Source organism: Podarcis tiliguerta (genome assembly GCF_965153285.1).
Source record: "Podarcis tiliguerta genome assembly, chromosome: 11".
NCBI lineage: Eukaryota > Metazoa > Chordata > Lepidosauria > Squamata > Lacertidae > Podarcis > Podarcis tiliguerta.
In genome coordinates this window covers 44,985,223-45,013,161 of record NC_139544.1, presented here as the reverse complement: position 1 = coordinate 45,013,161, position 27,939 = coordinate 44,985,223, and the positions used below count along the sequence as shown (strand labels likewise).

Genomic DNA, 27,939 nt, shown 5'->3' with positions numbered 1-27,939 from the left:
AATAGCCCACTGAGAGGAATGAAGGAACCAGAAGGGGAAGGCACAGCCTGTCTGGCCAGGACCTGGTAGTGCTGGGAACAGAGTCATCCTCCTTGGTGCATCGAACATCTGCATGCTTGGCCATCTCTCAAGGCACAACAGTCGGGTAAACAAGAACCCCAGTGCTCTTCATTGTCCCTTCCCTGCTCCCAGCCTAGAAAACCAAAATGAGTTATGCAAAACGCTAAACACTGACAAACTAAGCAGGCAAAACGTAAGTAGTTTTGCATATTTACATCGTAGAACTCAGCTCTTCATGGTTCAGAACTGCCTGGATACATAATTTATTTAGTGTGGAGTACACACACCCCGGGGCACAGCACTCAGTGACTACTGAATGACAACTCAGATTTTAAGCAAAGACTTCGTTCTCATAGTAAGCAAACTTTAATTACAACACAGGAATATTCAGTGACAAACCTAGGCATGCAAAGCATAGTCAGGGATATGAAATTAGGATAAAACGAATAAAGCCAGTAGAATGGATAAAATATCAGTAGCTAAAGAAAAGTGACCGACGGCTACTTCTTCATGAGACTATCTGATGAAGTTACATATCTGAGAGGGAAGTCTTGATCTTCTATCTTCTTTAATTCAATTGCTATCATACTGTGGTGCATATATGAAAGTCACAACACTGAAACAAAAAAGTTCTGGTAAGCTTAAATGAATTCAGGATGACACTTTCCATGTTCAAGCTGGCAGGAACAAGGACACCAGCAGCAGCTTAGATTCTCCTGAGGTTGTTGATGAAAAATGTCACTGTAGCTCCCAGGTTCCTAGTCTCTCATAGGGTACAATCCTATGCACCTTTATTTGGAAATAAGTCCCTTTAAACTCAATGTGACTTACTCTGAGTGATCATGCACAGGAATAGGTGGATTAAAGTGATGGCTAGGTAAATTAGAAACGTGGAACTATTATGGGAACAAGGTGATTTGAGTCAAAGACTTCATTGATCTGTGGGAAACTATATGAAAAACCTTTCATATGAATCTTATGACAATCAATGGACCTTACAAAAGCAATTTTTTCAACCTGTTATGGACTGATTCAAAAGATTATTAATTCAGGTTTGTGTAACTGAGTTTATTCCAAATTTTACTGTCAAACAATTTCTCAACAATTGCTTTTTAAAAGAATTTTAAATTAAGCGTAGCTACCAAGATTTCATGGGATGACTTGAGAAGTGCTACTGTGGTGCAGAGCTCTTTACAAAGAAATTTGGTTTGAGATTACAAGGGAATTTACAGAAAAAGAGCACACTTACACATATACCTTATTCAATATACTAGAATTGCATCAAACCTGACCCAACAACTTGGACAAATGGCATGAACGCGAGGGCAAATATTATGGAGGGCATTGCATTTTATCTTGTTTCTTTGCAGATTCTATTTCATTTCATTTTTAAATTGCAGTAGTAAAAACTAGTTGTTTCTACAACCTAGTGCCCAACTTGTTCCACACCCCGGAAACAAGAAGATGAGCAGGGCAATCCAGTTAATGAACATATTTGGGTAGTCATAACTACAATATATGTACTCCAAACTTCTGCTGACCGTTACTTTATGGTGCACTACTTTTTGTGAAGAAACAAGACCTGTTTCTTGGCAGGAAAGGAAGGGAACAATTTGCACCCTGTACTCCTCACGTGTATCCATTCAACTGCAAACAGGGAATTCTTCTGTAACTGGATTTTTTTTAAAAAGAAAAGAATTGAAGCATCTTGTATCAGAAACAACATCTGATACCATAAACTGCTGCAGTAACAGTGGAATCTGATTAAATCAGATCTTGTCGCCAGAGGCTTTAAGTTGAAACGTGTTTGGCATACCACGTACTACAGTAAGTTTTTTTCTAAGCATCATTTTGAGGCTCGGCCTCCACCCTTTCCCCTTTCTTTGTTTTGTGTTCCTGTCCCTTTGGTGCTGCCTCCTTTTCCCTCCTGCTCGTGACACGAATAACGACAAAGTAAGGCAGAGGAGGAAAACCTAACAAGGGGTTGTTTATGGGACCAGGAATGCACATTTTCCCAACTTCCAGCTCAAAACCATCATCTCCATCTCAGGAAACCCAACATGTCCAGGAGAAGCCACCTCTGTCTCCATAGTGCTCTGTCATACTTCCAGGGCACTGCTGTGGCCCTTAGGCCCTTTCTCCCCTACCTTGAGATATCGGTAGCGAGGGGTTCAGGAAGTAAAGTGAAACAACTGCAGCTACTGAAGCTTAACTCGTTGGGGGCAGACGAACTCCAGTGCAAGATGATCCAAAAACAGGCTACAGCATGGGGGAAAGTTGGAAAAGAGGATTTCAAAGGCACGGCTGTCAATCAGCAGAGTCGGTGCCCTTTACCGTGCTTTGATAAAAACGGTACCGTCAGGGGTTGTTGTTGCACATTCCTTCTTTTCAGTTACCGTCTCAACCTCCCCGGAAGCAGAGACGATGACAACAGTTTTAGAGGCCAATGTGGCTTTCTCTTTCTCGGCAATGGCTGCACACACCGCTAATATCTCGTCACTTTCAAAATCGTAATCCGGGATTGCTTCCTCTGAAGTCTCTCCCTGAGATGCCGTGCTTTGCGTCCCTGTCTCAGCTTTGGTTGCTTTCTTCTGCTGCTGTAATTTCCTCGCCCAAGACAGGTCTTCATTCCACAGTTCGGAGCTTAGTGGACAGATATGCAAGGCAACCTGGAAACTTCGGATGGCCTGTAATGATGAGCAGGGACACAGCACAGTGAGAATTTGCCCACATGAAACAGACACTCTGGGCTCAAGAGACTAAGTCACATCAATGAGTAAAACACGGGTGATGTTTCATAAATGCCAATAGCAATATGGGATATGGCCAAATCCTTGCCACAAGCTCACTGGTGGCTTTGGATAAGTGTACTAATAATTCTTCACATTTATAAAGTGCAATTCCAGTCTTAGGGCTGATGCCCAAGGTCAGCTGCAAATAACGGGAGAGCTGCAAATTCGTGTGACACTGTGATTCTGAAATCTGCTATCTTCCCAGATCATAGAAGGGAAACCACTACCTGCACTTCTTACCTGTAAAAGCTGAATAAAGCAGCAAGGGTGAATGAAAAATTTAAAAATGCATTACAAAAATAAGCACATCTTGCACATGCATCTGCTTCTTCCAGTTTTAGGGTATAAGCACCAGCTGTTTTAGATACTTCCTTACAATGCAAAATAAAGAAGGCATTGTTTTGCGTGTTGGTACATTGGCATTCAGCAGATTTACACTGTTTGGTGACTCAGAAGCTTCCACACATAGACATTGACAGAAGGTATTTCATTGTACAGGCCTCTGTTAAAGCTATTGGAACTGATTATAACAGAGTTTTCCTTCTGCCACTCCAAAGGCAGGAAAACAGAGCCAACTAATTCCTGCCCCAGTTGTCATTGCAACATATGCATTCCATATGGAGATGGATTGGTCCCAGCAGAAAAGAGCTGTGAACCTTGTGACTTCTGTGAATGAAATGCTGAATCCCAGATAATAACTATGGCATGTTTGTTTTTCGTCTTGATCAACTGCCTTTGGTTTCCAAGGAAGAAAGGAAGAAAAGTGGGCGGCAGGGATTTGCATTTGAAGGCTACTTGCCAGCACTCAAGTTTCTGAACATGCTTGACACGCCAAATGTTTGAAACAGTGTAGCTTAATTATTTCAATGTAGCACCAGTCAACAGCTGTTAGAATCAAGAGGCTGCGGAACTGTGAGTAAATATGAAAATATCCGAAGTATTACAAAACAACTCAAGAACGCTTTGATTTTTTTCTTTTTTAAAGTTCCTCAGGGCATAGGTTTGTCACTGTATAACTTGGTCAGTAAAGTACCATTTGCTTTTATGAGGCTATAAATTGTATTACTAAGCACCTTTGTTCTAACAGCACATTCTAGACTAATGCCTGCTATTGGATAAATGGACATTTCCATAGTCAGATGTAATTCAGCCAAGGATGCTAAAATGTAACAGGATTAGCATAGCATTAAACAACCTGACTCCCACGAGTCAATTAACTCTAGCCCCTGCCAAAAACATCCTGTAAAAATCTGAATTTTCAGAATGAAGAAACTTTGTTTCAGGGCAATGCCTGAAAGCTAAGATACATCACAGAGAAGGGCTGATTACAAAATCAAAACTGGGCATCATTTTGAGAGAAATCCTGAAATTATATTGACAGGGTATCTATAAGAATGAATTAGAAGAGCCAGATGCTTTATTGCAAATTTACCAGCCGTGGCAAAAGCAATCCTTGCCAAAGGTTGAAAACGGAGAGACAAATTTGGTGGGGTTGACTACGTGAATGGTAAAATTGCTATCTGTTCCAGAATTCATTCCTGACATAATTTAATGGAATTTAGAATCCTTAAAAATAAATGGCCAATTCTCTCTCTCACACACAACACCCGCTTTCAGTTTCAGGAATAATATAGGAAGGGAAAAGCTATATAACATGGCCTGATGCAACATCTGTGTTTGAGCACCCAGGACTCCACTTGGCACTACTAATCCATCGGAAGTCACACTAGTCACCTATTTCATAGGGAGAAAGACGACCTCCTTGCAGCTCTATCTCCCCCCACTTTCTGCCTGAAATGCTATCAACTCACCATTTCCCCAACAGTTCCAAATGTGTGTGACCCGCATGGCTGGGTCAGAGGCTGGGCTCCACATAAAGGGCCACACCTGTCTGCATGAGAGATACCTCATAGAATGTATTCAATAGGGAGTTTCTTTCGCACAGTGTAAACAGAGCTAGGAGACTGATTACTAAATGGCTTTGTATGCATCACTTACAACAATATGTTTACTTGCATCTGCAACTCAGATTATTTAATGTACTGTTCATTATTATTCGTTTATTATGTTTATATCCCACCTTAGTAAACTATTTTTTCTGTAGGACCCCAAATAACCTGTACAGTGGCTATAGATATATCAGTAAATGGCTCCCTGCAATACAATCGTAATACGGCCAAGCAATTTTTCTGTTCTCTATGTTACTTGGTTGGAGTAATCTCTCATCCCCCAATCAGTATGATTGGTTTTATCATGCTGTCAGATTAGCAAAACTTTACAACATGAACATTTGATCTGAATCATTATTATTTTTACGCACGCACGCACGCACGCACACACACACACACCTTTCAGAGTTTTCATTTATATTTACAAATACAGAACCACAGAATTGTAGAGCTGGAAGGAACCCTGAGGATCATCTTAGTTCAACCCCCTGCAATGCAGGAATATGCAACTTGTGCCAAACAGCGATCAAACTCGCAACCTTGGCATTATCAGCACCACACTCCAACCAACTGAGCTATCCAGCTTGCTTATAGATAGTAAGACAGTCCCTTTTGTGCACAGACAACAGATTTTAAGACAATTATGTTTTCCTGCGGTATCTTTGCAACGTGTAATATGCATGTGTGGTTTGGGCATCAATCCAGGGCATCAAATTTGACTGTTATGCCTGTGTGCCTATTTTCACCTGTGAAATATTGGATGGCATGGGAAATTAAAGATTTCTGAATCCAGAGACACCAGCTAGGCAAATGGATCAAGTTCAAGACTCTGAACCAGCTGCTGGAGATCAGGAGAGCACTGCACCTAAGACTATCAGGCAGGAGCCCACAGAGGAAACTCCTGGACCAACAGGGGCTGTAGGGCTAGGGTTTAGACCCAAATAGGAACTTTCCCACGCCACCACATGCCTCTTCATCACACTTCACTAGTCCCTGCAGGGCAGGGAACACACTGGGAGGGAGGCTATGGAAAGAAGCAGGATGGTCAGTCTTCAGACCTGAGGGTTGGCCCTTTAAAGGGTGGAGCTCAAATGAGGCAGTGCAGATAATGTGGTTTTAAAGGGTCTCAGTTTAGTCTCAACCTAAGTGAGTGGCTCACTTGGAGCTATCCATGGTACTGCAACTTTTGTCTTGCCTTGCCTCCTCCTTCTCAGTGAGATCCAGTGTGGGACCAGAAAACGATACTTAACATCCAATATATATTAATAATGATAATAGTTGGAAATCATAACTTGACTAGGCCTCCCTCATGTTATCATGTTCCAAATTTGCTGCTAGGGAACTGCACTCAAACTGATGTGAAGATGCTATTCAACTTCCTGGTTTATGCTGACTTTTTCTTTTGGCCTACTTTCACACTTCTTCCTTTAGCTCTTCTACAGCAGAGCCAATGCAAATAAAAGGACTGCCTTTACATCTGTTTCTTTCTAACCTGAGTAGCTTTCCCCCAAAACAAAAACATCCAAAAGGGTTCGTCAACGATATTACTATAAAAATCACAAGATGCTAAAGCTGATCTCTATCTGTTCCAAGAACAGGTCTGACGTATTTTGAGAAAGCATTTTTATTTCGGGTAATTTCCAAGCTGCTGAAACGAATAAAATTTCCTTTGTTCTGCTTGCCTGACAAATGGCAGAACAAATAGCATCCATTTCTTCGAATAATGCATAAATTACGCTGAAGCAAAGTGCTTCTATGAAACACAAGGGATATTTTCTTATTACTTTTCAAATAGATGATCAGCAGAGAACTCTGGGATTGTTTTTGGAATTCTCCCATAAAGGCAGCCATAGTCCCAAAAGCTTTTGGCTATTTATAAAAATGAGAAAAATTGCTACATTTCATCAAAAACATCAAAAGCCCTCTCCATTGTCGCCCAAGGCTGATTAGTGAAATCATCTATCTATAGTTCTCAAGCCCATGTGTTTGAAACTTGCTTGCTTTTAAAGTTTTTAATTGTTCTCTATGGGATATCTGGTATTCTGATCTAAGGAAGTTTAAAGATGATTTCATGCACTGTGAAGGTCGCAGCAAGATATAGCTGTATGTCTGTAAACAATTTGGAATGGAAGATGAGCCTTTCTCCTTTTTTTATACTTACCAGTGTGATTTCTCCTAATCCAAGCTGGGCACGTCCCAAAGTTTGCCATGCCTCCCAAGAATGGGGATCTCTTTGGACAGCCATTTCTGCAGCATGCACTGCAGGGAACATTTCATGCAGAGACATCAGCACCTAGTAAGGGGATACACAACAGAACAAACCGTAAACTAACCAATTATATTGTAAAAACGCAAAAAGAGTTCAAAAGGCGAGTATGCAGAGGGCTTGCAATGTAGATGGTTCTGGAGTCAGTTATGAGCTATGTAAAAGGTAAAGGGACCCCTGACCATTAGGTCCAGTCATGGGGTTGCGGCGCTCATCTTGCTTTATTGGCCGAGGGAGCCGGCATACAGCTTCCAGGTCATGTGGTCAGCATGACTAAGCCGCTCCTGCAAACCAGAGCAGTGCACGGAAACGCCGTTTACCTTCCCGCCGGAGCGGTACCTGTTTATCTACTTGCACTTTGATGTGCTTTCGAACAGCTAGGTTGGCAGGAGCAGGGACCGAGCAATGGGAGCTCACCCCGTTGCAGGGATTCGAAACGCCAACCTTCTGATCGGCAAGTCCTAGGCTCTGTGGTTTAACCCACAGCGCCACCCTTATGAGCTAGGTAGTTACCTCCAAAAGAACTGTCACAGAATCCTAGAATTTTAGATTTGGAAGGTACCCCAAGGCTCAACTATCCCAACCCCCTAAAATGCAGGAATCCTGCTCCCAGCCATCCCTGAGTGGGCTTGAACCACCAAGTTTCTGGTTCAGTAAGATGCACTGGCCCACTGCACCACAGGGAAAAGGGTTGACTCTGAACTGCACTGATTTTTAAAAGCACATAAATGGAGTCATACTTATGCAATTTGCTCTTGTCCTAAATGCTTTCTTAAAAAGCAACACGGTAGTCAGTTTGATGATCCGCTTTGTTAACCAGTTTTGTAAACAACGTAAACCCAAACTCATACCAATACAAATACCAGTTGGGATTCCAATGACCACCACTCACAGAGAACTCTGTATTTAGCCTGAACAATGGACTATCAGAATGAACCACCTACCCAGAGTAAATTGGATAAAGCCTGGAGGAAAGAACCAAAAATTATCAGTATATTCAAGATAAGTAACAGATTAACCCTTGCTTTTCTTGCACTGAACACATGGCTGACAGCATATGAATGATTAGTGAAGACTAAAGTGGAATAAAGCAGATATTAAGTGGTTCCCAGGAGTTCAATTTTTTTTTAAAAAAAGATGATTATACTGTACATCTTAAATATATGCTCAGTTAAAATGAAATTTGAATGTAAGACAACCATATGGAAATCTACATCGCAGTTAACAAAAACAAAGGAGACGGAGGGTCAGCCCCTCAGTCCCCAGTCCTTAAAACTGAGTGCAAGTCCTGTTGCCACAACCACCACAACCTTACACATATCTCTCCTGCCTCTAAGTTAGCAACTTGAAAATCAAATGGATACTTGTCTAAGGGCTACTTTTGCCCCTGAGGAAGCTGGTTGCTTACTGCCTATCTTAACGATTTCTCTCAAAATCAAATCCGGAATCTTCAATCAAACTCACTGAGCTTAAGAATGCTGGCCAAAGAAATCTGCATGCTGAGGTCAAGCATGATCACCAGTATTGTACAATACAGTGGAACCTCACGTTACGTACCGTCCGCCTTACAAATGCTTTGGATAACGAGCTCCACTAACCCGGAAGTAGATGCCTCTACTTGAGAACTTTGCCCCGGGATGCAAGCAAAGTCGCGCACCAGTCGCGCAGCAGCGGGAGGCCCCATTAGCGGAAGCGTGCCTCATGTTAAGAATGGTTTCGGCTTAAGAATGGACCTCCGGAACGAATTAAGTTCGTAACTGGAGGAACCACTGTAGATCATATATAATGTTATGGATGTTACCGTGGTCCGAGAATTAGCTAGTCCTCACAAGCATTAGGATTAAGCTCCTGGGTCTACAAGACAACATCCTCTGTTTCATCAGGATTGATTGGTTGAACTCATAGTCCTAATTTTAGACAAACTACTCCATTACTCAAGTTCTACAATATGCTCAGCTTTTAAATTTTTGAATATTTAGGATTGTTATCAACATGGACATATAATTTCCATCTCACACAAAAACACTATATCTCCCCAGTAACTACTAGACCTTGAGTTCTATCCAATTAAGTCATTCCCCATACCCTCTGGAGCAAAGATAGGTGTACAGGGGGAGGAGAGGAACAGGAAATTCAACAAGGGACCACAATGTCCTAATTGGGTTCAACCATTTGTTTCTGGAAAGTTCTGGTCTCATTCAGCAATGAGGAAAGAAGCGAACCCTATCAGATTCACTGTCACTTTCACTCAGGCTCATTTTGTTTGCTCATCTTGTGCAAAGAGGACTTGCGCAGGAACGTTGCACCAGCTGTCAAGTAGAAAAGACTTAACAGAAGCTTCTATTTCATTTGGATGTTTGCAGAGCGTGTAGTAGATCCAAGTCTCTGCCAAGTATTATTTCTTCCCACAAAACATTGGGAAATGGGAACAAATGGGAACAATTGCAGGATACTGCCGGTTGTAAAAACTGGAATGTGGGAAGCTCTTCCCAGGACTTGTTTGTTCATCATCTAGGTCAGAACAATGAGCTCAGAATCAGAGTCCTTCTACATTAAAGCCAAAATTGGAAACCAGCAGCTACAATAAAACTTTCACCGTCTGCAACAATAATTTTTTTTGCTGATTCTTCACCTTTGCCTTCCGATTATATCTCCCATGAGACAGATGCAGCCTTGGACACAACAATTCTATATTTGATCTTCTGCACACCAAGCAGTCACCTTAATGCTGTCAGTGACAAATAATGCTATTGTGGCATATTGCTTGGGAGAAACAACTCATTCATATTTATCCTGTTGATTCAAAATTCTATTGATGCTAATGCAGTTGCCAACAGTCTTGTTAAGTCAGGAGCGAGGAACCTATTTCCCCCCAAGATGAGATTGGTAAGGGAGAAGGCAGTGAATACAATAATGTGTGGGTGCAGGCACTGAAAATGCGCTTCAGTGGGTATGGAGTTGCACTTGGATATGTGCGCCCTTGGACACAGCTACATGCCTACATGGTTATGATGAAAGATAGCACAATAAAAGCACTTGCTGCATTACAAATGCTTCATAAATTAAAACTGCAGGCAGGGCAAACAAGTAGGTTAGGATGACACCATCTGGCAGGTTTACTAAAACAGAGCAGGAGCCAAAGCAGTGCAGACACAGAGGCAGCCAGAATGTTTATGGCTGAGCACTGGCTTGATTCAGAAAGTTGATACAGCATCGCCTGAGCAATCGAGATGTGGTCAGACATCAAGAGATGTGGTCAGGGAGTTAAAAAGGGTCTCATGGCTTCCGTTGAGGTGGCTGTGAAAGCGCTCATACATAGATTTAAAGATCTTGGACTCTATGATTTTTCAATGCTGGTACCAGCTATTAATTGAAGAAGCTGCCTGTGTACTCAGGGATCTATTCCAAGTTTGTGAGTAGTGAGAGGAGTCATTTGTAGATTAAAACAGCCATGCAAATAAGGTAGGAAGAGGCAGCTCAGGGCCATCATATTCTGATTAACCACTGTCCCCTCACCCCACCATCCCTTCTAAGCACAGAAACCAATTGCCTGCCACTACCATGTGCCATGCATCCAGCTGGCTCCTAAGGGAAACACTGGCAGCATACCAGTCCCTGTCACCCTCCTGCCCTACACACACTATGGGTAGAGAGGGGGCTGCATGTGCAATTAACCCAGAAAACGCATACAGACTATGTGGGCTACTTTTAAAAGTCTATCTGCTCTGTGTTTTACTTGCATCACGGCCTATGGTCAGAAAAAATAAACTCACAAATTCTTACTCTGCTGAGGCTCTGTCATGCATTACCTGTGATTTCATCTCATAGAGGGTAGCATCTTCTGGAGTTAACTGAAGTGCTTCATCCCACTTCTGAATAGCCTCCCGGTACCTGCAAGTTGTTAAAACAATAGTTCATTCTTACTAGATTTATGGGTGTTTCAAAGGCTGGTATTCTTACCTTTTCATTAAGGGACCAACATTGCTTTGACTAGATATTCATTCCAAGCATCTCACAAATTATAAATTAATGTTACATCCCACCATCCCATGAGACACAGGGGATTAAAAAAAAAAAAGACAGCGCAATTTCAATTTCTTATTGTGTATTTTGCCAAACATAGTTTAATATGCATTTGAACAGATGCACGTAATTGGTGGGAATAAAGTAGGCCTCCGCATGTGACCTCTCAGCCAAATCTGGAGCCTACTCTACATGTTTTAGCCATTCCTGGGGCCAATGCAATAGCAAGTTCTCCTATGCCCATTGCAGAAAATAAGTGACTGTTCCCCTGCTCATGTGTATGCACAGAATCCCTGTGCAACTATGCTCATGTCTTCCTTTCAACTGAAGCAACTAAGGGAGCTGGGCATGTTTAGCCTGGAGAAGAGGAGGTTAAGGGGTGATATGATAGCCATGTTCAAATATATAAAAGGATGTCACATAGAGGAGGGAGAAAGGTTGTTTTCTGCTGCTCCAGAGAAGTGGACACGGAGCAATGAATCCAAACTACAAGAAAGAAGATTCCACCTAAACATTAGGAAGAACTTCCTGACAGTAAGAGCTGTTCGACAGTGGAATTTGCTGCCAAGGAGTGTGGTGGAGTCTCCTTCTTTGGAGGTCTTTAAGCAGAGGCTTGACAACCATATGTCAGGAGTGCTCTGATAGTGCTTCCTGCTTGGCAGGGGGTTGGACTCGATGGCCCTTGTGGTCCCTTCCAACTCTATGATTCTGTGATTCATGTGTGAAAATCTGAACCTGTGGAGCTATGCACATGATAAAGTGCACAGAGAAGCCCTGATGGATGAATAAAACTTTCTTTTGGACCTTGGAAACCCCATCTTCAGAAGGGGCAGCAGAATCTGGATGACTATGTCTGAGGGAAATACGCACTAGAGGGGAAAAAGGGAGCCATCGTTTAACTGCATTTTGTTAGCTTCAAGCTGTCATCATAGAATCACAGAACTGTAGAGTTGGGAGAGAACTCCGAGAGTCATCGAGTCCAACCCCCTGCAATGCAGGAATCTCAACTAAAGCATCCGTGACAATTCGACATCAAATCTCTGCTTTAAAATGTCCAAGGAAGGAGAGTCTACCACCTTCCAAGGGAGTCTGTCCCACTGTCAAGCAGCTCTTAGTGTCAGAAAGCTCTTCCTGATGTTTAGTCAGAATGGTGAAACAAGATTTTAATGAGGTAGTTCTTTCCGAAACTTGGCAATGAAAGTGTGCTAGTGTGGTACTGCACCACCTTTAAAATTATGAAGACATCCTATACAACTTTTTGCTGTAGCAACTGTATAAATAAGAACTAATTTATAGCCCATCTTAACATTCCACAAGTGCTGTTTACTTTAAAGAGAAGGAAAAACCTTACAAAATGAATAATTACCATATTTTTCGCCCCATAGGATGCACTTTTCCCCCTCCAAAAATGAAGGGGAAATGTGTATGCATCCTATGGGGCGAATGCAGGCTTTCGCTGAAGCCTGGAGAGCGATAGGCATTGGTGCGCACCGACCCCTCTTGCTCTCCAGGCTTCAGGAAGCTATCCGCAAGCCTTGCAAGCCCTGCGGGATTTCCCACGGGCTCACAAGGCTTGCGGGCAGCAGCCTGCCGCCCGAAGCACGGGGAGCCTTCCGGAGGACTCCCCGTGCTTCGGGCGAGTGTCCGCAAGCCTTGCGCGCCCGGTGGGAGGTCCCGCCGAGCGCGCGAGGCTTGGGGTGGCAGCTTGCCGCCCGAAGCACGGGGAGCCCTCCGGAGGACTCCCCGTGCTTCGGGCTAGTGTCCATAAGCCTTGCCTTGTTTTTATTTATTCCCCCCCCCAAAAAAAACGAGGTGCGTCCTATGGGCCGGTGCGCCCTATAGGACGAAAAATACGGTATACAGTTTCATGAGAAGTATACAATGCATTATAAAGTGAGTTTTCTATTTTGAAAGTTTGTTTTTTTACAGAATTGTACAACTTTTACATTTTTTAATAACAGCTGCCTCGCAATCATATCTCACATTCAAATGCAAAACATGCAATTATTATTTTTAAAGAAAGAAAAAACCACAGGAAAAACAGATATATATTTTTTTAAAGGACAGAACACGTAGAGAACTGAATGTTGGACGTGCTACTGAAAATATCTGGAGAACAAACAAACACCACAAGGCTGCAAAATTGTCAGGGCAATGGCTGATTAAAACCATGACTTTTGAGCTGTAATAAAAGTTAAACTCTTTGGGGGCTTATATAGTCAGCAAAATGAATGAAAAAATGCAGGCCATAATCCATGCCAAGCAAGAAGACAAAGTATTTTTCCATGAATAGGAAAAAAAAATATTTGCATACACTTTTAAACAAGGACAAATTCAGCACAATGAATGAAGTGCAGCCCTTCCAGGTCAGAATCTGACCACAATGATGTGGAACCTAAGACTGTGAAAGGAACTTGACATAGCATCTCCTCCTTTCCCTGCTGCCTCCGAATCATATTATAAAAATAGGGTTTTGAAAACCCTTGGCGCCTCAGCGAGACACCGAGTTCTGCCCAACATTGGAGGGGCTCATTGTGTGTGCATGACATCATACATGTGATATCATGAGTGTTGGGAGGAGGCCTGCTGACACTGCAGGGAGGCCCTGAAGGTGGGGGGGGGGGGAGGCTCAGCCCTGTCCCCACATATTTTCCAATTCCAAAGCTTATCAAACACGGCCGGGGGGGGGGGGGAATTCACATGCCGCCACTGAGAGATGTGTATGAGAAAGACTGGCATGGAAAAGTAAGGAAAGGTTTAAGCTATCTTTTCTAACCCTAAATTTCAAGCGTGGTTCACCCATAATGGGACAAACATGTCTAATGGTGCATGCAACGATTTTGCTGCATATGCACACACTGACTCTTCACATCTCAGCCATTATGTAGAACTAGCAGAGGGGTTTGTGAGACCTACATCATTGCCCAACTTGTTATTTCGAGGAAGAAAATGATGGGAGAGGACTGGTTTATTTGTTGGTGATATCACAATGGCCTTTAAATCTGTAATACAATAGCATTTTCCCTTATGCTTGTTTCCGGGGTGCTAAAGGCACACTTTACCAAGAAAAGTTGGCGGGTTCTCCAAACCCTACCTATTCGCTTTATTTCTGCTTTCTAATGGAACCTCTTCTGATTACAATGCTGGAAAAGTTTAGAGAAAAGACCCTTTAGGTTCCACAATACCATCTCCATGCCTCTGTAACATTACCATCTGATCACTACCAGATCCAGAAATCCCCACATGGCAGCAGAGACATGCAAATGGGTTATGTCTCCGTTTTGTTGCTGAAGATCAAGGAAACAGTCTGAGGGACCTCACACATACACAAGGAGATATTGTGCGACTGAAGCGAACCTCATGCCAACAGTGTTCTAGCCCCACATGAAAAAAGAAGGCAGCAAGGGGGGAAACTGTGCCAGTTATTCTCCTACTATCTATGGAATCAACTCAAGTCGTCTTTGGAGTGCTGCTGCTTCCCAGGCCACAAAGATAATACCAGAAGCCAAAGGACACATGAAGCTCCTCTCCGCGCCAGCCTCATCTAATTCAGAAAGAGGTCCTTCCATCTGGACTGAGTTTTTGAATGTTACCTCTGTGATGTGCACAGATGAATTCAGACTCCTTTGCAAGGAAGTAGTACGAGAAGGTTATGAAAAGGGCATTAATTGGCTTTGCTCTTACATAAAAGGAAACATGAAATAACATTTCCTTGTGAATAAGAACCAATTACCACCTCTACCAGCAAGCTGGAAAATTAGAAGCCTGAAAAACTCTCTCTAAAGGCCAATTTCTCTCTCTCTCTCTCACACACACACACACAAACAGCAACTTGTCCATTAAGATTTGTGGATGCATGAAAACATGGCTTTGCTAGATCCAGTCACAGGCCCGGCTAGTCTAGCAGTTTCTTCTCACAGTAGAAAACCATATGCTTGTTGGAAGGCCACAAGCAGGACACAAGAACAACACTCTCCCACTCATGATCCCCAGCTACTGGTATTTAGAGGCATACTGTGTTTGACATAGTGTTATAAACTCAGATACATAGGAGTCAAATGGCTGCTTTAACCAGGGTTGTAGTCAACTAAACAGAATGTCTAGTTGCCATTTTTGGACTAGATGGCTCAAAAGCTATATTTTTCAATACAATTTTTTGGTTCCTGAAACTCATTCTGACTGCACAGATAAAATATAACAGATTGAATTCTACAGGATGTGTTGCTGGGCATGCACCATCAGGCATGCACCTCCAGATGGTAGAGACGTCAAGTGGCATCCTGGCACCCGGGTACCATCACTTAGTCACAAGCCTTGCGCCTGGTGAATTTCGAACGCTGGTCTGGTATGAGAGACAACTGATAGTCATGGATGGATGACAAAGAACATAGCAAAAGCAACTCTCACTTCTTCTCAGCTCACCAGATAACCCAAATCTTGAAAAACCAAGGCAGACTGCAGTTCTGAAACATACTCAGACCTATTGCTGGAAAATGTTTGAGGGAATTTGGAGCCTTCAGTGCCCCTGATGTCATACTACATGACACAATGATCATACTATCAAGTGGTGCCCTCTTTGTTTTTAGGGAAAGAGGTATTAAGAGAAAAGTATACATTTTAATTAAACTACTGCAAATTTGCACAATGGATATTTGCTATCATGTAGCCCCCCACTTCTCGTGAGTTATTTTTCTAACTTAAAGGTAAAGGTACCCCTGCCCGTATACGGGCCAGTCTTGACAGACTCTAGGGTTGTGCGCCCATCTCACTCAAAGAGGCCGGGGGCCAGCGCTGTCCGAAGACACTTCCGGGTCAAGTGGCCAGCGTGACATCGCTGCTCTGGTGAGCCAGAGCCGCACACGGAAACACCGTTTACCTTCCAGCTAGTAAGCGGTCCCTATTTATCTACTTGCACCCGAGAGTGCTTTCGAACTGCTAGGTTGGCAGGCGCTGGGACCGAACAACGGGAGCGCACCCCGCCGCGGGGATTCGAACCGCCGACCTTTCGATCGGCAAGCCCTAGGCGCTGAGGCTTTAACCCACAGCGCCACCCGTGTCCCTTTTTTCTAACTTACACGACAGTAAATCCTAAGAAATGTAGTGTACATACTTTGGTGCCTCCTGGCTTTAAAACAGTTGATTTTTTAAAAAAATAGATATAAGCACCAGTTCAATCTTGATGGGGCACCAAACCAAATATTTCATGCTGACCATTGTTTTTGGTAGATTGCTTGATGCACATCTGCACAATGATTAAAAAAAATGTTTCAAGCACACATCAGCATTCATGGTGGAACACTGCCAACAGCAAGCAGACTAAAAAACACAGATCAGACAGCATTTTTTGCTAAATTTTAAGATACACAATATTAATCTTCTTTCTTTAAAGTAAGGTAGCAGATAAACAGACATCTCTGGAGACTATATCTGGAATGCCTGAAGTTCTCGTGCTTATAAATATACAGGCAATCTACTTAACTCCAGCGGCGTCAAACATTTCAAACCATTTACACATAGTTCCATAGACCTAATATTGCAGAATTCCATGAGCGCACACTGGACTACATATTATGTTTTAGTCAGTTATATTGATGTAGCTGATATATAACCTTACATAATTATGATTCATCTACATAACACTTTATGTTTATAGCAACAACTTTGATAAACATAACAATGATCTCTGATATATTCACTTGGGGGGGGTGAAATACACTCCAAGTGGACTTTAAAAATCGTAGTTGCCTGGTAGTCTTTGGTACTGCTGGAATTTAAAGATTTCTTTCAAACCACTTTGAATATTTTGTTTTTATGCCACTTTTTTTATTACAAAGAACTTCTAAAGTAAACTAAAATAAAGTAAAAGAACAAGAAGAGTTTGGATTTGATATCCCGTCTTTCACTCCCCTTCAGGAGTCTCAAAGCGGCTAACATTCTCCTTTCCCTTCCTCCCCCACAACAAACACTCTGTGAGGTGAGTGGGGCTGAGAGACTTCAGAGAAGCGTGACTAGCCCAAGGTCACCCAGCAGCTGCATGTGGAGGAGCGGAGACACGAACCCGGTTTCCCAGATTACAAGACTACCGCTCTTAACCACTACACCACACTGGCTCTCAAGTAGACCAAATATCTAAAATATTATGTTATTATCACTAAGAACTGAAAACATTTCCTCCACTCTTCCAATGATCAGGCTTTGATGAGCCTTAAGATGTTGGGAGCCACTGCAGGCACAAAGGTTTGCTTTATTTATTTAGAAAATTTGTAATCTGCTTTTGTTTTCCAAACTGAAACTGCCAAGTTACAAAACAACCAAAGTAAAATAATAGTAGTAGAGCAACAAAACAGCAAAAATCCAGCAGAAAAAAAGAGATACACTCCCCGTTTCAGACATTTAGTATACCTGCTTTGAACACCTGGTCTGATGCACCTCAGATGGGGGAAAACTCCATAGGCACAACAGCCCCCTCTGAGAGAACTCAAACAACTGTAGGTGGCGATCTTGGCTCTGTACCACATTGTTAAGAAGTTGGCCGGTCATAGTGCCCTGTCTCCTGCCCCTAAATACAAACATAAAAGCTCTTGCAAGTAAGAAAGAGATCTTTATGCAGGCAAATAACGGTATAGGCTCAGCAACAGGCACAAGGCTTAGGAGCCTTGCTTCAGGAGTTCAGGAGCAGGCCAAGAAATTCAGAACTGGACAGAGACAATGAAGCAGTCCCAATAAGTTTTCCATGCCCCACCCACCAAGGTGTCGTACACTCGCTCGCCTTGTGGGAATGTTGGAATAACAAATCCATGCTCCTTCACATAGTCTGCCCCCATCTGCAAAGGTGGCACCTGATTCTAGGTGACTAGACTGCACCCCCTTGTTTGGGCTCCTGTTCAATTATTGACACCTCCAGTTCCTCCCTGCGCCCCCATAGCTGCTTCAAACCTTTACCAGCTTCCACTGGGCTCTCTGCTCCACCCATAGGAAAGTTGGGGGGAGGAGCCAGTAAGGTTCCAACTATTCAGGCCCCACCTTCTGTTTTTTGCCCCTCCTCCTCTTTCAAGTCTGCAAATCTAAAGCCAATCCTGACACCATTGCAGGGCTTGTGTCAACAGCATCCAAAGGAAGCAGCTTGCCCTGTCCCGCTTGTTAAAGGGAACTATTGTTTTTCTGTTTCAAACTAGTGCTGCTATATTTCTATCTGACAAAGAAACTGCAGTATAATCTCCATGTCCAATACTCTCATGTATAGGCACACAATAAATTAATGAAAAGCCGGGTCAAAGAACACTGTGTGAAGTTTATCACTCTTGAACTCGTCATAGTATCTGCTATACGATAAGAATATCCTGGTACAACCTTCCCAGGTCGATAAGAAGAGTAATATTATTTCCATACAAGTCAAATCTACTCTCAGAACATTTATAAACAAGGAGATCTCAGGAGATATCAAACTGCAAATGTCCGACCTGACAATGTCTGTGGGCGGTGGGGGTGGGGAATGAGGTTTCCTGGCAAAACCAGACCAAGACATTCATAGTTAGCATGTCAAAGGTTGAAAGAGAACAGGATAAAAGACCCCCCTGAAAAGGAAGCTGTTTTCTTCCTTTTATCTCTCACAAATGAGAGGTCCGCCTTTTTGTTACTCATTTCTTTTTTTAAAAGGACCTCTGAGAATGATCTAGCCAGATTTCCTTCTATAAAACACAGAGACACTGCAGGACTTGGAGAAAAGATGTTTTTACTGAAGGGGCTTATCTTTTTAATTGGCCATAGATTATATACATCAGTGAATGAATGGCCTGTGGCCACACCACAAAAATGAAACACCAGCAAAAAAAATGGTTCCAAAAGTGACAGGACGTGGTACTGCTGATTTAGCTGGCAGCATTCTTCCATCTGAATCACAATTACTTATTACAGCGGGGATGAACTGTGATTCTGAGAAACACAGTGCTGTTGGAGACGTCTCTTCGCTGAAATAATGGACAAGTAAGTCTTGGGACGCGGTGGTGCTGTGGTCTAAACCACAGAGCCTAGGGCTTGCTGATCAGAAGGTCGGCGGTTCGAATCCCCGCAATGGGGTGAGCTCCCATTGTTCGGTTCCAGCTCCTGACAACCTAGCAGTTCGAAAGCACATCAAAGTGTAAGTAGATAAATAGGTACCGCTCCGGCAGGAAGGTAAACTGCATTTCCATGCACTGCTCTGGTTCGCCAGAAGCGGTTTTGTCAAGCTGGCCACATGACCCGGAAGCTGCCTGCAGACGAACGCCGGTTCCCTCGGCCAGTTAAGCGAGATCAGCGTCGCAACCCCAGTCATCAGCAACTGCACTTAACAGTCAGGGGTCCCTTTACCTTTAAGTCTAGGTACTTTGGTCATATTCAATTGTGGGCAGGAAAAAGGTCTCTCTTAAAAGGTGTGAACTCAAGATCACTTAACACATCAGGGTATGTGTTTTTTGACCTCACAAATGAGGAGGGTAAAAAATAAGAAATAAAGGGGTGGAAACTAATCTTTTCAGTGTGTGTTTCTGGGTGGAAATGGGGTTTCAACCCACATTGTGTGGACTAAGGAAAGGCAGTTTTATTGCTTTGATTTTATATCCTTCCTGCACCTTCCATTTCTAAGCTGTTGGTGGCAGTTGATTAAAAATGGCCTGGCAATGTTTGTTTGTTTGTTTAAGGAACAAGAAAAAAACCCCATAAAGCATATACAAAGGTAGTGCAAAAATTAGAAATATATAAACATGTATTTCAGAAACAGATTGTGATACAGCATAGCTAGATTATATCACAAATGATGTCACCACTTTTGGAGGTTTGTTATAATACACAATGGGCAATAGGTTACAAGGAATCTAATGATGGAATGATGCTACAATACGGCAACAGGCACACAACAACACTAAACGCACTCGTTTGGAAAGCAAGTTACAACTAAATCAATGATACTCGACTATATGGAGGCTCATGGAGCTATACAGCAGAATGTAAGCATTCTAAATAAATAACAACTGTCTTGCACTGAATGTCATTAGTCTATCCTGAACAGTATTTTAATCTGAATGGAAACTGCTCCATATTTTAAAAGGCTACTGTCTACACATGCATTAACACATCTGGAATCTATAATATTTAGTGTTTTAAAGACATTTTCATGTCACTGGCAGATGTAAGAGTAGGGAAATCAAGGATATAGACCCAAGGACAAAGGGAGGGTTCAAAACCTAGTTTCTCCTATTTATTACTGCATCACAATGACAATGAACCCATCTATCAGGAGACAAGAGCTGCAACTCACAAATGGAGTCTGTACAGAAAACAACACTATCAAACGTATTATCAGAGGAGGCACTTGTCACATGGAAACCAGCCTTATGCATGAAACAACCTTGTAAGAACAAGTCCAGAGATATCATAGTAACTGCTGAAATGGGCTGGATCAAAACAGAAACAAAGAAAAATCAGAAAATCCTGAGAAGATGAATTTATATCCCAAATAATCCATGTCTTCAAACCCAATGTTGATGGTGTAACCCTGGCCAGTCACAACAATGGCCTCTACTGTCTGAAAAAGGGAGAAGATTCAAATGCGAGGCCCAACACAGATAGGATGCTTTCTCATCCAGAGTCAGATTACTGGGTCCATCTGGCGCAGGATGATTCGCACTGATTAGTAGAGGGTCTCCAAGGTTTCAGAAAGGTGTTTCTCCCCACCCAGCTTGAGGTGCCAGGAACTGAACTTGAGACCTTCTGCATGCAAAGCAGATTCTCTTCCACTAAGATACAGCCCTTCTCCTTCCACCTAAGGGGACAGACACTCCTGATTGCTCCACAATCTTTCCATAGATCACTTGAATGGAGCTGGCAGACCATCAGGGGTCTGTGGACTATAATTTGAGAGCCTGTGCCCTAGACCCTGAATTCTATCCCCAGGGCCCTGCAGAAAAGCTGTGAAACTTATATTGGTTTAGACTAAAGTGTGGTATTGGGGGGGGACGGGACACCTGGCTTTCACTGGACAATGACACTCACTTCTTTCTGAAAGATACATATGCCCCCACTCCCACTTAGCTCATTTCCTGTTCAGTAATGATGGTTGTCTTGGGCATCATCAGGCAATTTAAAGCTATGTGCGATTCAGTGACTTCTACTTCTGTACAGAGGATTTGGTCATTTAATTTCTCCTGAAAAGAGAGATGGCTCGTTCTTGATTTCAAGAAATGGCCGGGGGCAAGGACAGCTGCTTTGCAAAGATGACCCACAAATAAATGTCCCACCCTTCATCTCTTTTGTATACGTTTAATAGCTTAGTTCCCAGAAGGTATTTCCCCCCGACTATATTCTACTACTGTACTGCCATGGTAACCAGTAGCACTGCAAGTGCATTTCATTTCTCCTTAGAAGCAATTGTTGCATTTGTGCTTTATTACCCTGGACAAATGCTCTTTGGGGACCCACCGCATGAGCTCATTCTTACTCTTCCTTAGAATCACGGAAGCTGGAAACAACCAAGACTTGTTATCAAAATAATAATCAGGGGGTTGAGTCTCCTAATGAACAATTACTGTTCATTAATCAAGTGCTGCTCTGAAACATCTTAGGTGACGGGATCTCTCATCATCTAGTATAGGAAACAATTCCCAAACACTTACAAGCATTCTCTGGACATGTAAGAGGCCACATATAATATCCAGGTTTGCCTTCAGAAATAATGTACTAGCTTAGTGGGCTCCAGTGATGTTAGCGCCAAAGGTTGTGCAGTCTCCCCATTTTATGCCATAGAAAGAATTTGCAGGTTTTACAGTTTACAGGCTTACAGATTTTTAATGCCTGAAACTACCATCCTTACGCCATATCACTTACACAACAACAACAACTCCCCATGTTTGCCATGAGGTAAAAGTGGGCTGCTATTCAAAAGAAACAAGGGTCCAAAAAGCATTATGATTAATATGGATACTGTACAGCTGATTTAGAACATATGCAAAAATCTGTACATCACTGCTCTTTGTTGGTATTGCTAATGCTGTGTTTTTATGGAATGAAATGTAAATGAACAGGGAAAAAAGAAAGAAAGAAAGAAAGAAAGAAAGAAAGAAAGAGTCTACACAATTGGTAAAAATGACATAGTAAAGTTTTTCCTGGGCCGTACCTCTTCAGTCTCCAAGCACAGAAATCTCTACAAGACACAAGGCACTTTTTGTGTGTGAGAGATTTACATACACACTGGGGGATAAAATAAAATATTTTGGTAACTAAGCAAAATAAAAAAATGTATATAAATATATGTTACCATTGCAACAATCTGTGCAAACATAATTGCTGATGTGTGGAGGATGTTCAAGTTGTTTCTAAAAGTGCTCCATGTTTTCCTGTAAGAACACTAAATAAAAACTTAATGTCCAAAGCCTGATATTTTCAACTCAAGTTTCATTCTGATAATGAAAGCTATTAAAATCAGAAAAGATAAATCCATAAATTATTCTGATGGAAACCTTTGTATGCTCTACAAATTACAGTGAAATGAGATTTCTTGTACGGCCTGTAGAATCTCCAGAATTATGTGTATTCAAAAGCAAAGCCCAATATGTTCAATGGGTTTCCTTCTAGGCAAATGTATGACTACAGTACTGCTCCAATCTTATCCTTGTGGGCTGGCCCAGTTTGGTATTCTTTGCATACAACAATCTAACAGGCCTGTTCTCCCTGCTTCTGCAGATCACAAGGTCTGAATAATCACTCAAAATGGCACTCCATCTTAAATCTACTTCCATCTTCTGTAGAAAGTAGTATGGCATTTTCTACTCCAGATATCATCAACGTTTTCCTTCAAAGAGCACCCAATGAAGTGGGGTGGGTCAGGAGAGAAAGTTCTCCAACATATAGCGGAGTAAAAAGGTAAAGGTACCCCTGCCCGTACGGGCCAGCCTTGACAGACTCTAGGGTTGTGCGCCCATCTCACTCAAAGAGGCCAAGGGCCAGCGCTGTCCGAAGACACTTCCGGGTCACGTGGCCAGCGTGACATCGCTGCTCTGGCAAGCCAGAGCCGCACACGGAAACGCCGTTTACCTTCCCGCTAGTAAGCGGTCCCTATTTATCTACTTGCGCTCGGGAGTGCTTTCGAACTGCTAGGTTAGCAGGCGCTGAGACCAAAAGACGGGAGCGCACCCCGCCGCGGGGATTCGAACCGCCAACCTTTCGATCGGCAAGCCCTAGGCGTTGAGGCTTTTATCCACAGCGCCACCCGCGCTGTGTGGAGTAGATAGGAGCAAAACTTGACACACGGGCTCTGCTTTCTGAAGCATAGTAACATTTCTTCTAATGAGTGGCTTGCCCAGATTGCTTTAACCACTTGGGATCCAAGTCACAGTATCCTATTGAAATTGCAACTTAAGCTACACTTAAGCCTGCATGCAACTGCATATTCTTAACTGCATAACATTATTATGTGCTATTAAACAGCAAGTACGTTTCTCCAGAGATTATTTGGTTCATATCACATTTTCATATTACACTTGTGCAAGAAGTGTCAGCTTCCTCAACTGATTAAGCAACTCGAACAACTTTGTACTCTGTCAATGTTCCCCACACTTAAAAGTAATTGGTATCCAGGAAAGAACATAATTTCGTTACTCTCAAATGATCCGGCATCTAATGTACCTTTAAGCCAAGAGATAATGTTTTATTGGTATCATAACGTTCTACGGAAGGAAACACGTGCTTGGAATTAGCAACCATAATGGCTTCAGATCTCAAGAAAAATGAAGTTCTTTACGCTGTTCCTATATCAAATACAAACTGATTGCATAATGTTAAACAGCTCTGACCTCCATGATAATTTTTTAATAACCTGAGCAGCAATAAAGCACACAGGAAGCAAAGCTGTTAACAGCGTTTATGTCTATCAATAGGCCAACAATTACCGCAACACACTATATGTGGGGCTTCCATTGAGCTTAGTCTGAAAACCATGGTGCAGCATGATCACTGACAAGATGCTCTTGCTCAGAGATGTACACTGACTGCCAATATGTTATTGGGACAAATTTAAAGTGTTACTATAGGGATATAAAGCCCTCAAAGGCTTAGGGCTGCCTCACCCCATCTGTGCCCACCTGACCACATAGATTTAAGGATCTGGCACTTTTACAAATGCCGCATAATATAAATTCCACATTTGCAAGAAATCAATCTTTTACCGTGGCCACACATACATGTTGGAACTCCCTGCCCATGGGTGTTAGAGAGAAGTCCTGGCAGGGCTCTGATGGGTGTGCGATGGATGCAGAGGGGGCAGAAGACTGACCCAGGAGGACAGCAATTTATGGAGTTTGGTGCCGCCTGCGAAGCAGGAAGCAAGATGGGGGGGAAGGGGAAGGGTCTGAGCAGTCAGAGACATAAGTGAGGGCACAGGACATGTTAGAAGTGGAGGAAGAGGGTGATCTTCCAAGGGGTGGGTTGGTTGAATCCCCACCATCTCCCACCCCACTGTCTCCTAGAACCAGGAAGGCCTTGAAGAGGGAAGTGCAGCAATGATTTCTGTGTAGAAGTCTCAGGTTACATGTGTGAACTCCATTAAGTGAGGTTAGAATGTAGGTCCGTAATGTATCCACAGCAGCTAAAATAACTCTCTCAATTTATTTCTAGGCCACCTATCTCGATGACTTTCTATTCTTTTCAAAGATCTCGTTAATCAAGAAATAGATTTAAAATTGACCCTACAGTGGTACCTCGGGTTACATACGCTTCAGGTTACAGACTCCGCTAACCCAGAAATAGTACCTCGGGTTAAGAACTTTGCTTCAGGCTGAGAACAGAAATTGTGCTCTGGCGGCATGGCAGACCCCATTAGCTAAAGTGGTACCTCAGGTTAAGTACAGTTTCAGGTTAAGAACGGACCTCTGAAACGAATTAAGTTCTTAACCCGAGGTACCACTGTATTTCTAATCCTCAGACAACACTGTATTAAAGAGGTCTTTACCACCATCTAGTGGCTAGTCAACACTACTACTACTAGGTAAAGGTAAAGGGACTCCTAACCATTAGGTCCAGTCGTGTCCGACTCTGGGGTTGTGGCACTCATCTCGCTTTACTGGCAGAGGAAGCCAGCGTACAGCTTCCGGGACATGTGGCCAGCATGACTAAGCTGCTTCTGGCGAACCAGAGCAGCGCACGGAAACGCCGTTTACCTTCCCGCCGGAGTGGTACCTATTTATCTACTTGCATTTGACGTGCTTTTGAACTGCTAGGTTGGCAGGAGCAGGGACCGAGCAACGGGAGCTCACCCCGTCATGGGCCTTCTGATCATCAAGTCCTAGGCTCTGTGGTTTAACGCACAGCGCCACCCGTGTGTGGGTACTACTAGATCATGGCAAAAAAAATATTTTTTAGATCCGTACAATGGAACCTCCCCTTCCTCTCCCCACTCTGGCCCCACGCCCTCCTGAAATCTGCTCCAGAGGGTTGGGGGGACCCTCAGAACAGATTTATGTGGCACACAGCAGAGAGGAAGTTTTGTTGCCCAGCCAACACAACCTATACACCTGAAAAAATCCATCATAAGATTTAAATTTTTCAAAACCATCATCTTTACCTTTCATTCTCAGCCAAAATTGCACCTTCATCCTTCAGATGTTTACTTTTGGCCACGCAGTCTTCCAGGAGAAGCCCCTTTTTTCTTTTAGTGTCATGGAACCATTCAGCTTCATCACTGTCAGCAAGATCCTGCTCATCAGCAGCCTGAGCTTCAAACTGCTGAGATGTTACCTTCGACACCTTCTCACCAATCTTCCTCTTCCACCCAAAGGAAGCCATTTCAGAAAGCTTTTGGAAAAAAAGGTAATTTCAACTATTGGCACCCTTTTGTTTTAACACAAACCATAACAAATGGCAACTGAAATTAGTTGCGACAGAGGTTAACTTGCTCAAAAGAGACTGATTTGTGCAAATGAATTCTGGCCATGGTGTGACTTTCACATCAGCCTTGCAAACTTTAAAGACTTGTCAATAGAGGAAGGTCTTCAGTAGGCATTGATAATAACATTAGGAATAATAATAATAATAATAATAATAATAATAATGGCAACAGAGGTATTGCCCCATCTAATAATTAATGGGAGGGAATTCCAAAGGGTTGTGAGTTGTGTCCGACTCTTCGTCACCCCATGGACCAGCGCACGGACCAAAGGGTAGGTTCCATCAAATGTAATAATAATTGCGACTATTACAAGGGTATTTGGGCCACCTTTCAAGCAAAGGCTGAAAGGGTGAGGGAAAGATCTACATCAGGAACAAGGGGGTAGGGAAAGGAAGACCAACACTGGGATTGGCTGGGGGTCCAAGTCGCCTCACCTTGCCTCATGGGTGGGCCAGCTCTGTCCCTACATCTACCAGAGAGGGGTGCAATACAGTGGCAGTGAAGTATCAGTAAATGGCAATGGCTATTATGGGGTGGAGGGGGGGGGGAAGATGCCTGCACCTCCAAACTTCCACTGCCTCCTCAACCTCCCTCACAGAAATTAAACCAGAGACGAAAAGTGGAAGGCTTAGGAAGGCGCTTCTCCTTCAGGAGGCAGAGAACAAGGTGCTCGGGCAGCCATTTCTCTCCCTTGAGAATATTCTATCCATGTTTAATTGCCTTTTTAATGACACCCCGCCTCGCCCCAAAGCGCTATGCTTTTAGCGGTTCTTATCTGTAAGCCGCCTTGAGTTCCAGTCATTAAGGAATAAATGATAATAATAATAATAATAATAATACAATAATAATACAGGGGGAGGAGCGGAGGCATAATCCCCAACTGAAGAGCGGGGGCGATATTTACCTGAAGCCCCCTCCCCTCTACAGCTCTGTCACAGTCCGAGCCGGGTCACATCTGATTTTTCAGCTCCCCGGAAGCGGGGGCAGGGAAGAACCGGAAGCAGCCGCGCTCGGCCGGTTTGGGAAACCAGTGTCTATGGCGGTCCACTTCCGGTCTAGAACTCAGGAAGGCGTTCGCTCTCCCCTGACGGTCTTTTCCCGCAGGGGCTTCTAACGCGACTCTCTCCTTTCCTCTCAGGGCTGGGAGAGACCATAAAGATTTCCATGATAGAGCGGCGCCGCTCGACCTTCGCCGTTGCATGTTTTATCTACCTTCCTAACTCTACAGGAGCCGGCGGAACTGAGAATCGCACCCTTCCGCCCAAGAGCATGATGGGTGTTGTAGTTCAAGGAAGGCAGCAGAGCCCTGGTGCGCCAGTGGTAGCTTGATGGGGTTGTTGTTGTTTAGTCGTGTCCGACTCTTCGTGACCCCATGGACCAGAGCACGCCAGGCACTCCTGTCTTCCACTGCCTCCCGCAGTTTGGTCAACCTCATGTTCGTAGCTTCAAGAACACTGTCCAACCATCTCGTCCTCCGTCGTCCCCTTCGCCTAGTGCCCTCCATCTTTACCAACATCAGGGTCTTTTCCAGGGAGTCTTCTCTTCTCATGAGGTGGCCAAAGTATTGGAGCCTCAGCTTCACGATCTGTCCTTCCAGTGAGCACTCAGGGCTGATTTCCTTCAGAATGGAGAGGTTTCCAACCCCAACTCCTCTCACCACCAAAGCAACACAAGTCATAGCTGTCAACTTTCAGATTTGAAAATAAGGGATCAGCAGCCTTGAAAATGGGACGCGGGTGGCGCTGTGGGTTAAACCACAGAACCTAGGACTTGCCGATCAGAAGGTTGATCGGCGGTGCGAAACCCCACAACAGGGTGAGCTCCCATTGCTGGGTCTCTGCTCCTGCCAGCCTAGCAGTTCGAAAGAACGTCAAAAGTGCAAGTAGATAAATAGGTACCGCTCCGGCGGGAAGGTAAACGGCGATTCCGTGTGCTGCT

The 27,939-nt window shown here is 43.4% G+C and overlaps 1 protein-coding gene across 1 annotated transcript; it reads right to left on the bottom strand.

Annotated features, from left to right (window-relative positions):
* Positions 1–407: 407 nt before the first annotated feature.
* On the bottom strand, positions 408–27,243 carry TTC33 (tetratricopeptide repeat domain 33). Its single transcript, XM_083403206.1, has 5 exons — positions 26,906–27,243; positions 25,678–25,907; positions 10,877–10,958; positions 6,963–7,094; positions 408–2,747 (listed from the first exon to the last, which is right to left on the bottom strand). Exons 2-5 carry the CDS (start codon positions 25,896–25,898, stop codon positions 2,391–2,393), a joined length of 792 nt encoding a protein of 263 aa, XP_083259332.1. The 5' UTR covers positions 25,899–25,907; positions 26,906–27,243; the 3' UTR covers positions 408–2,390.
* Between the last annotated feature and the right edge of the window lie 696 nt (positions 27,244–27,939).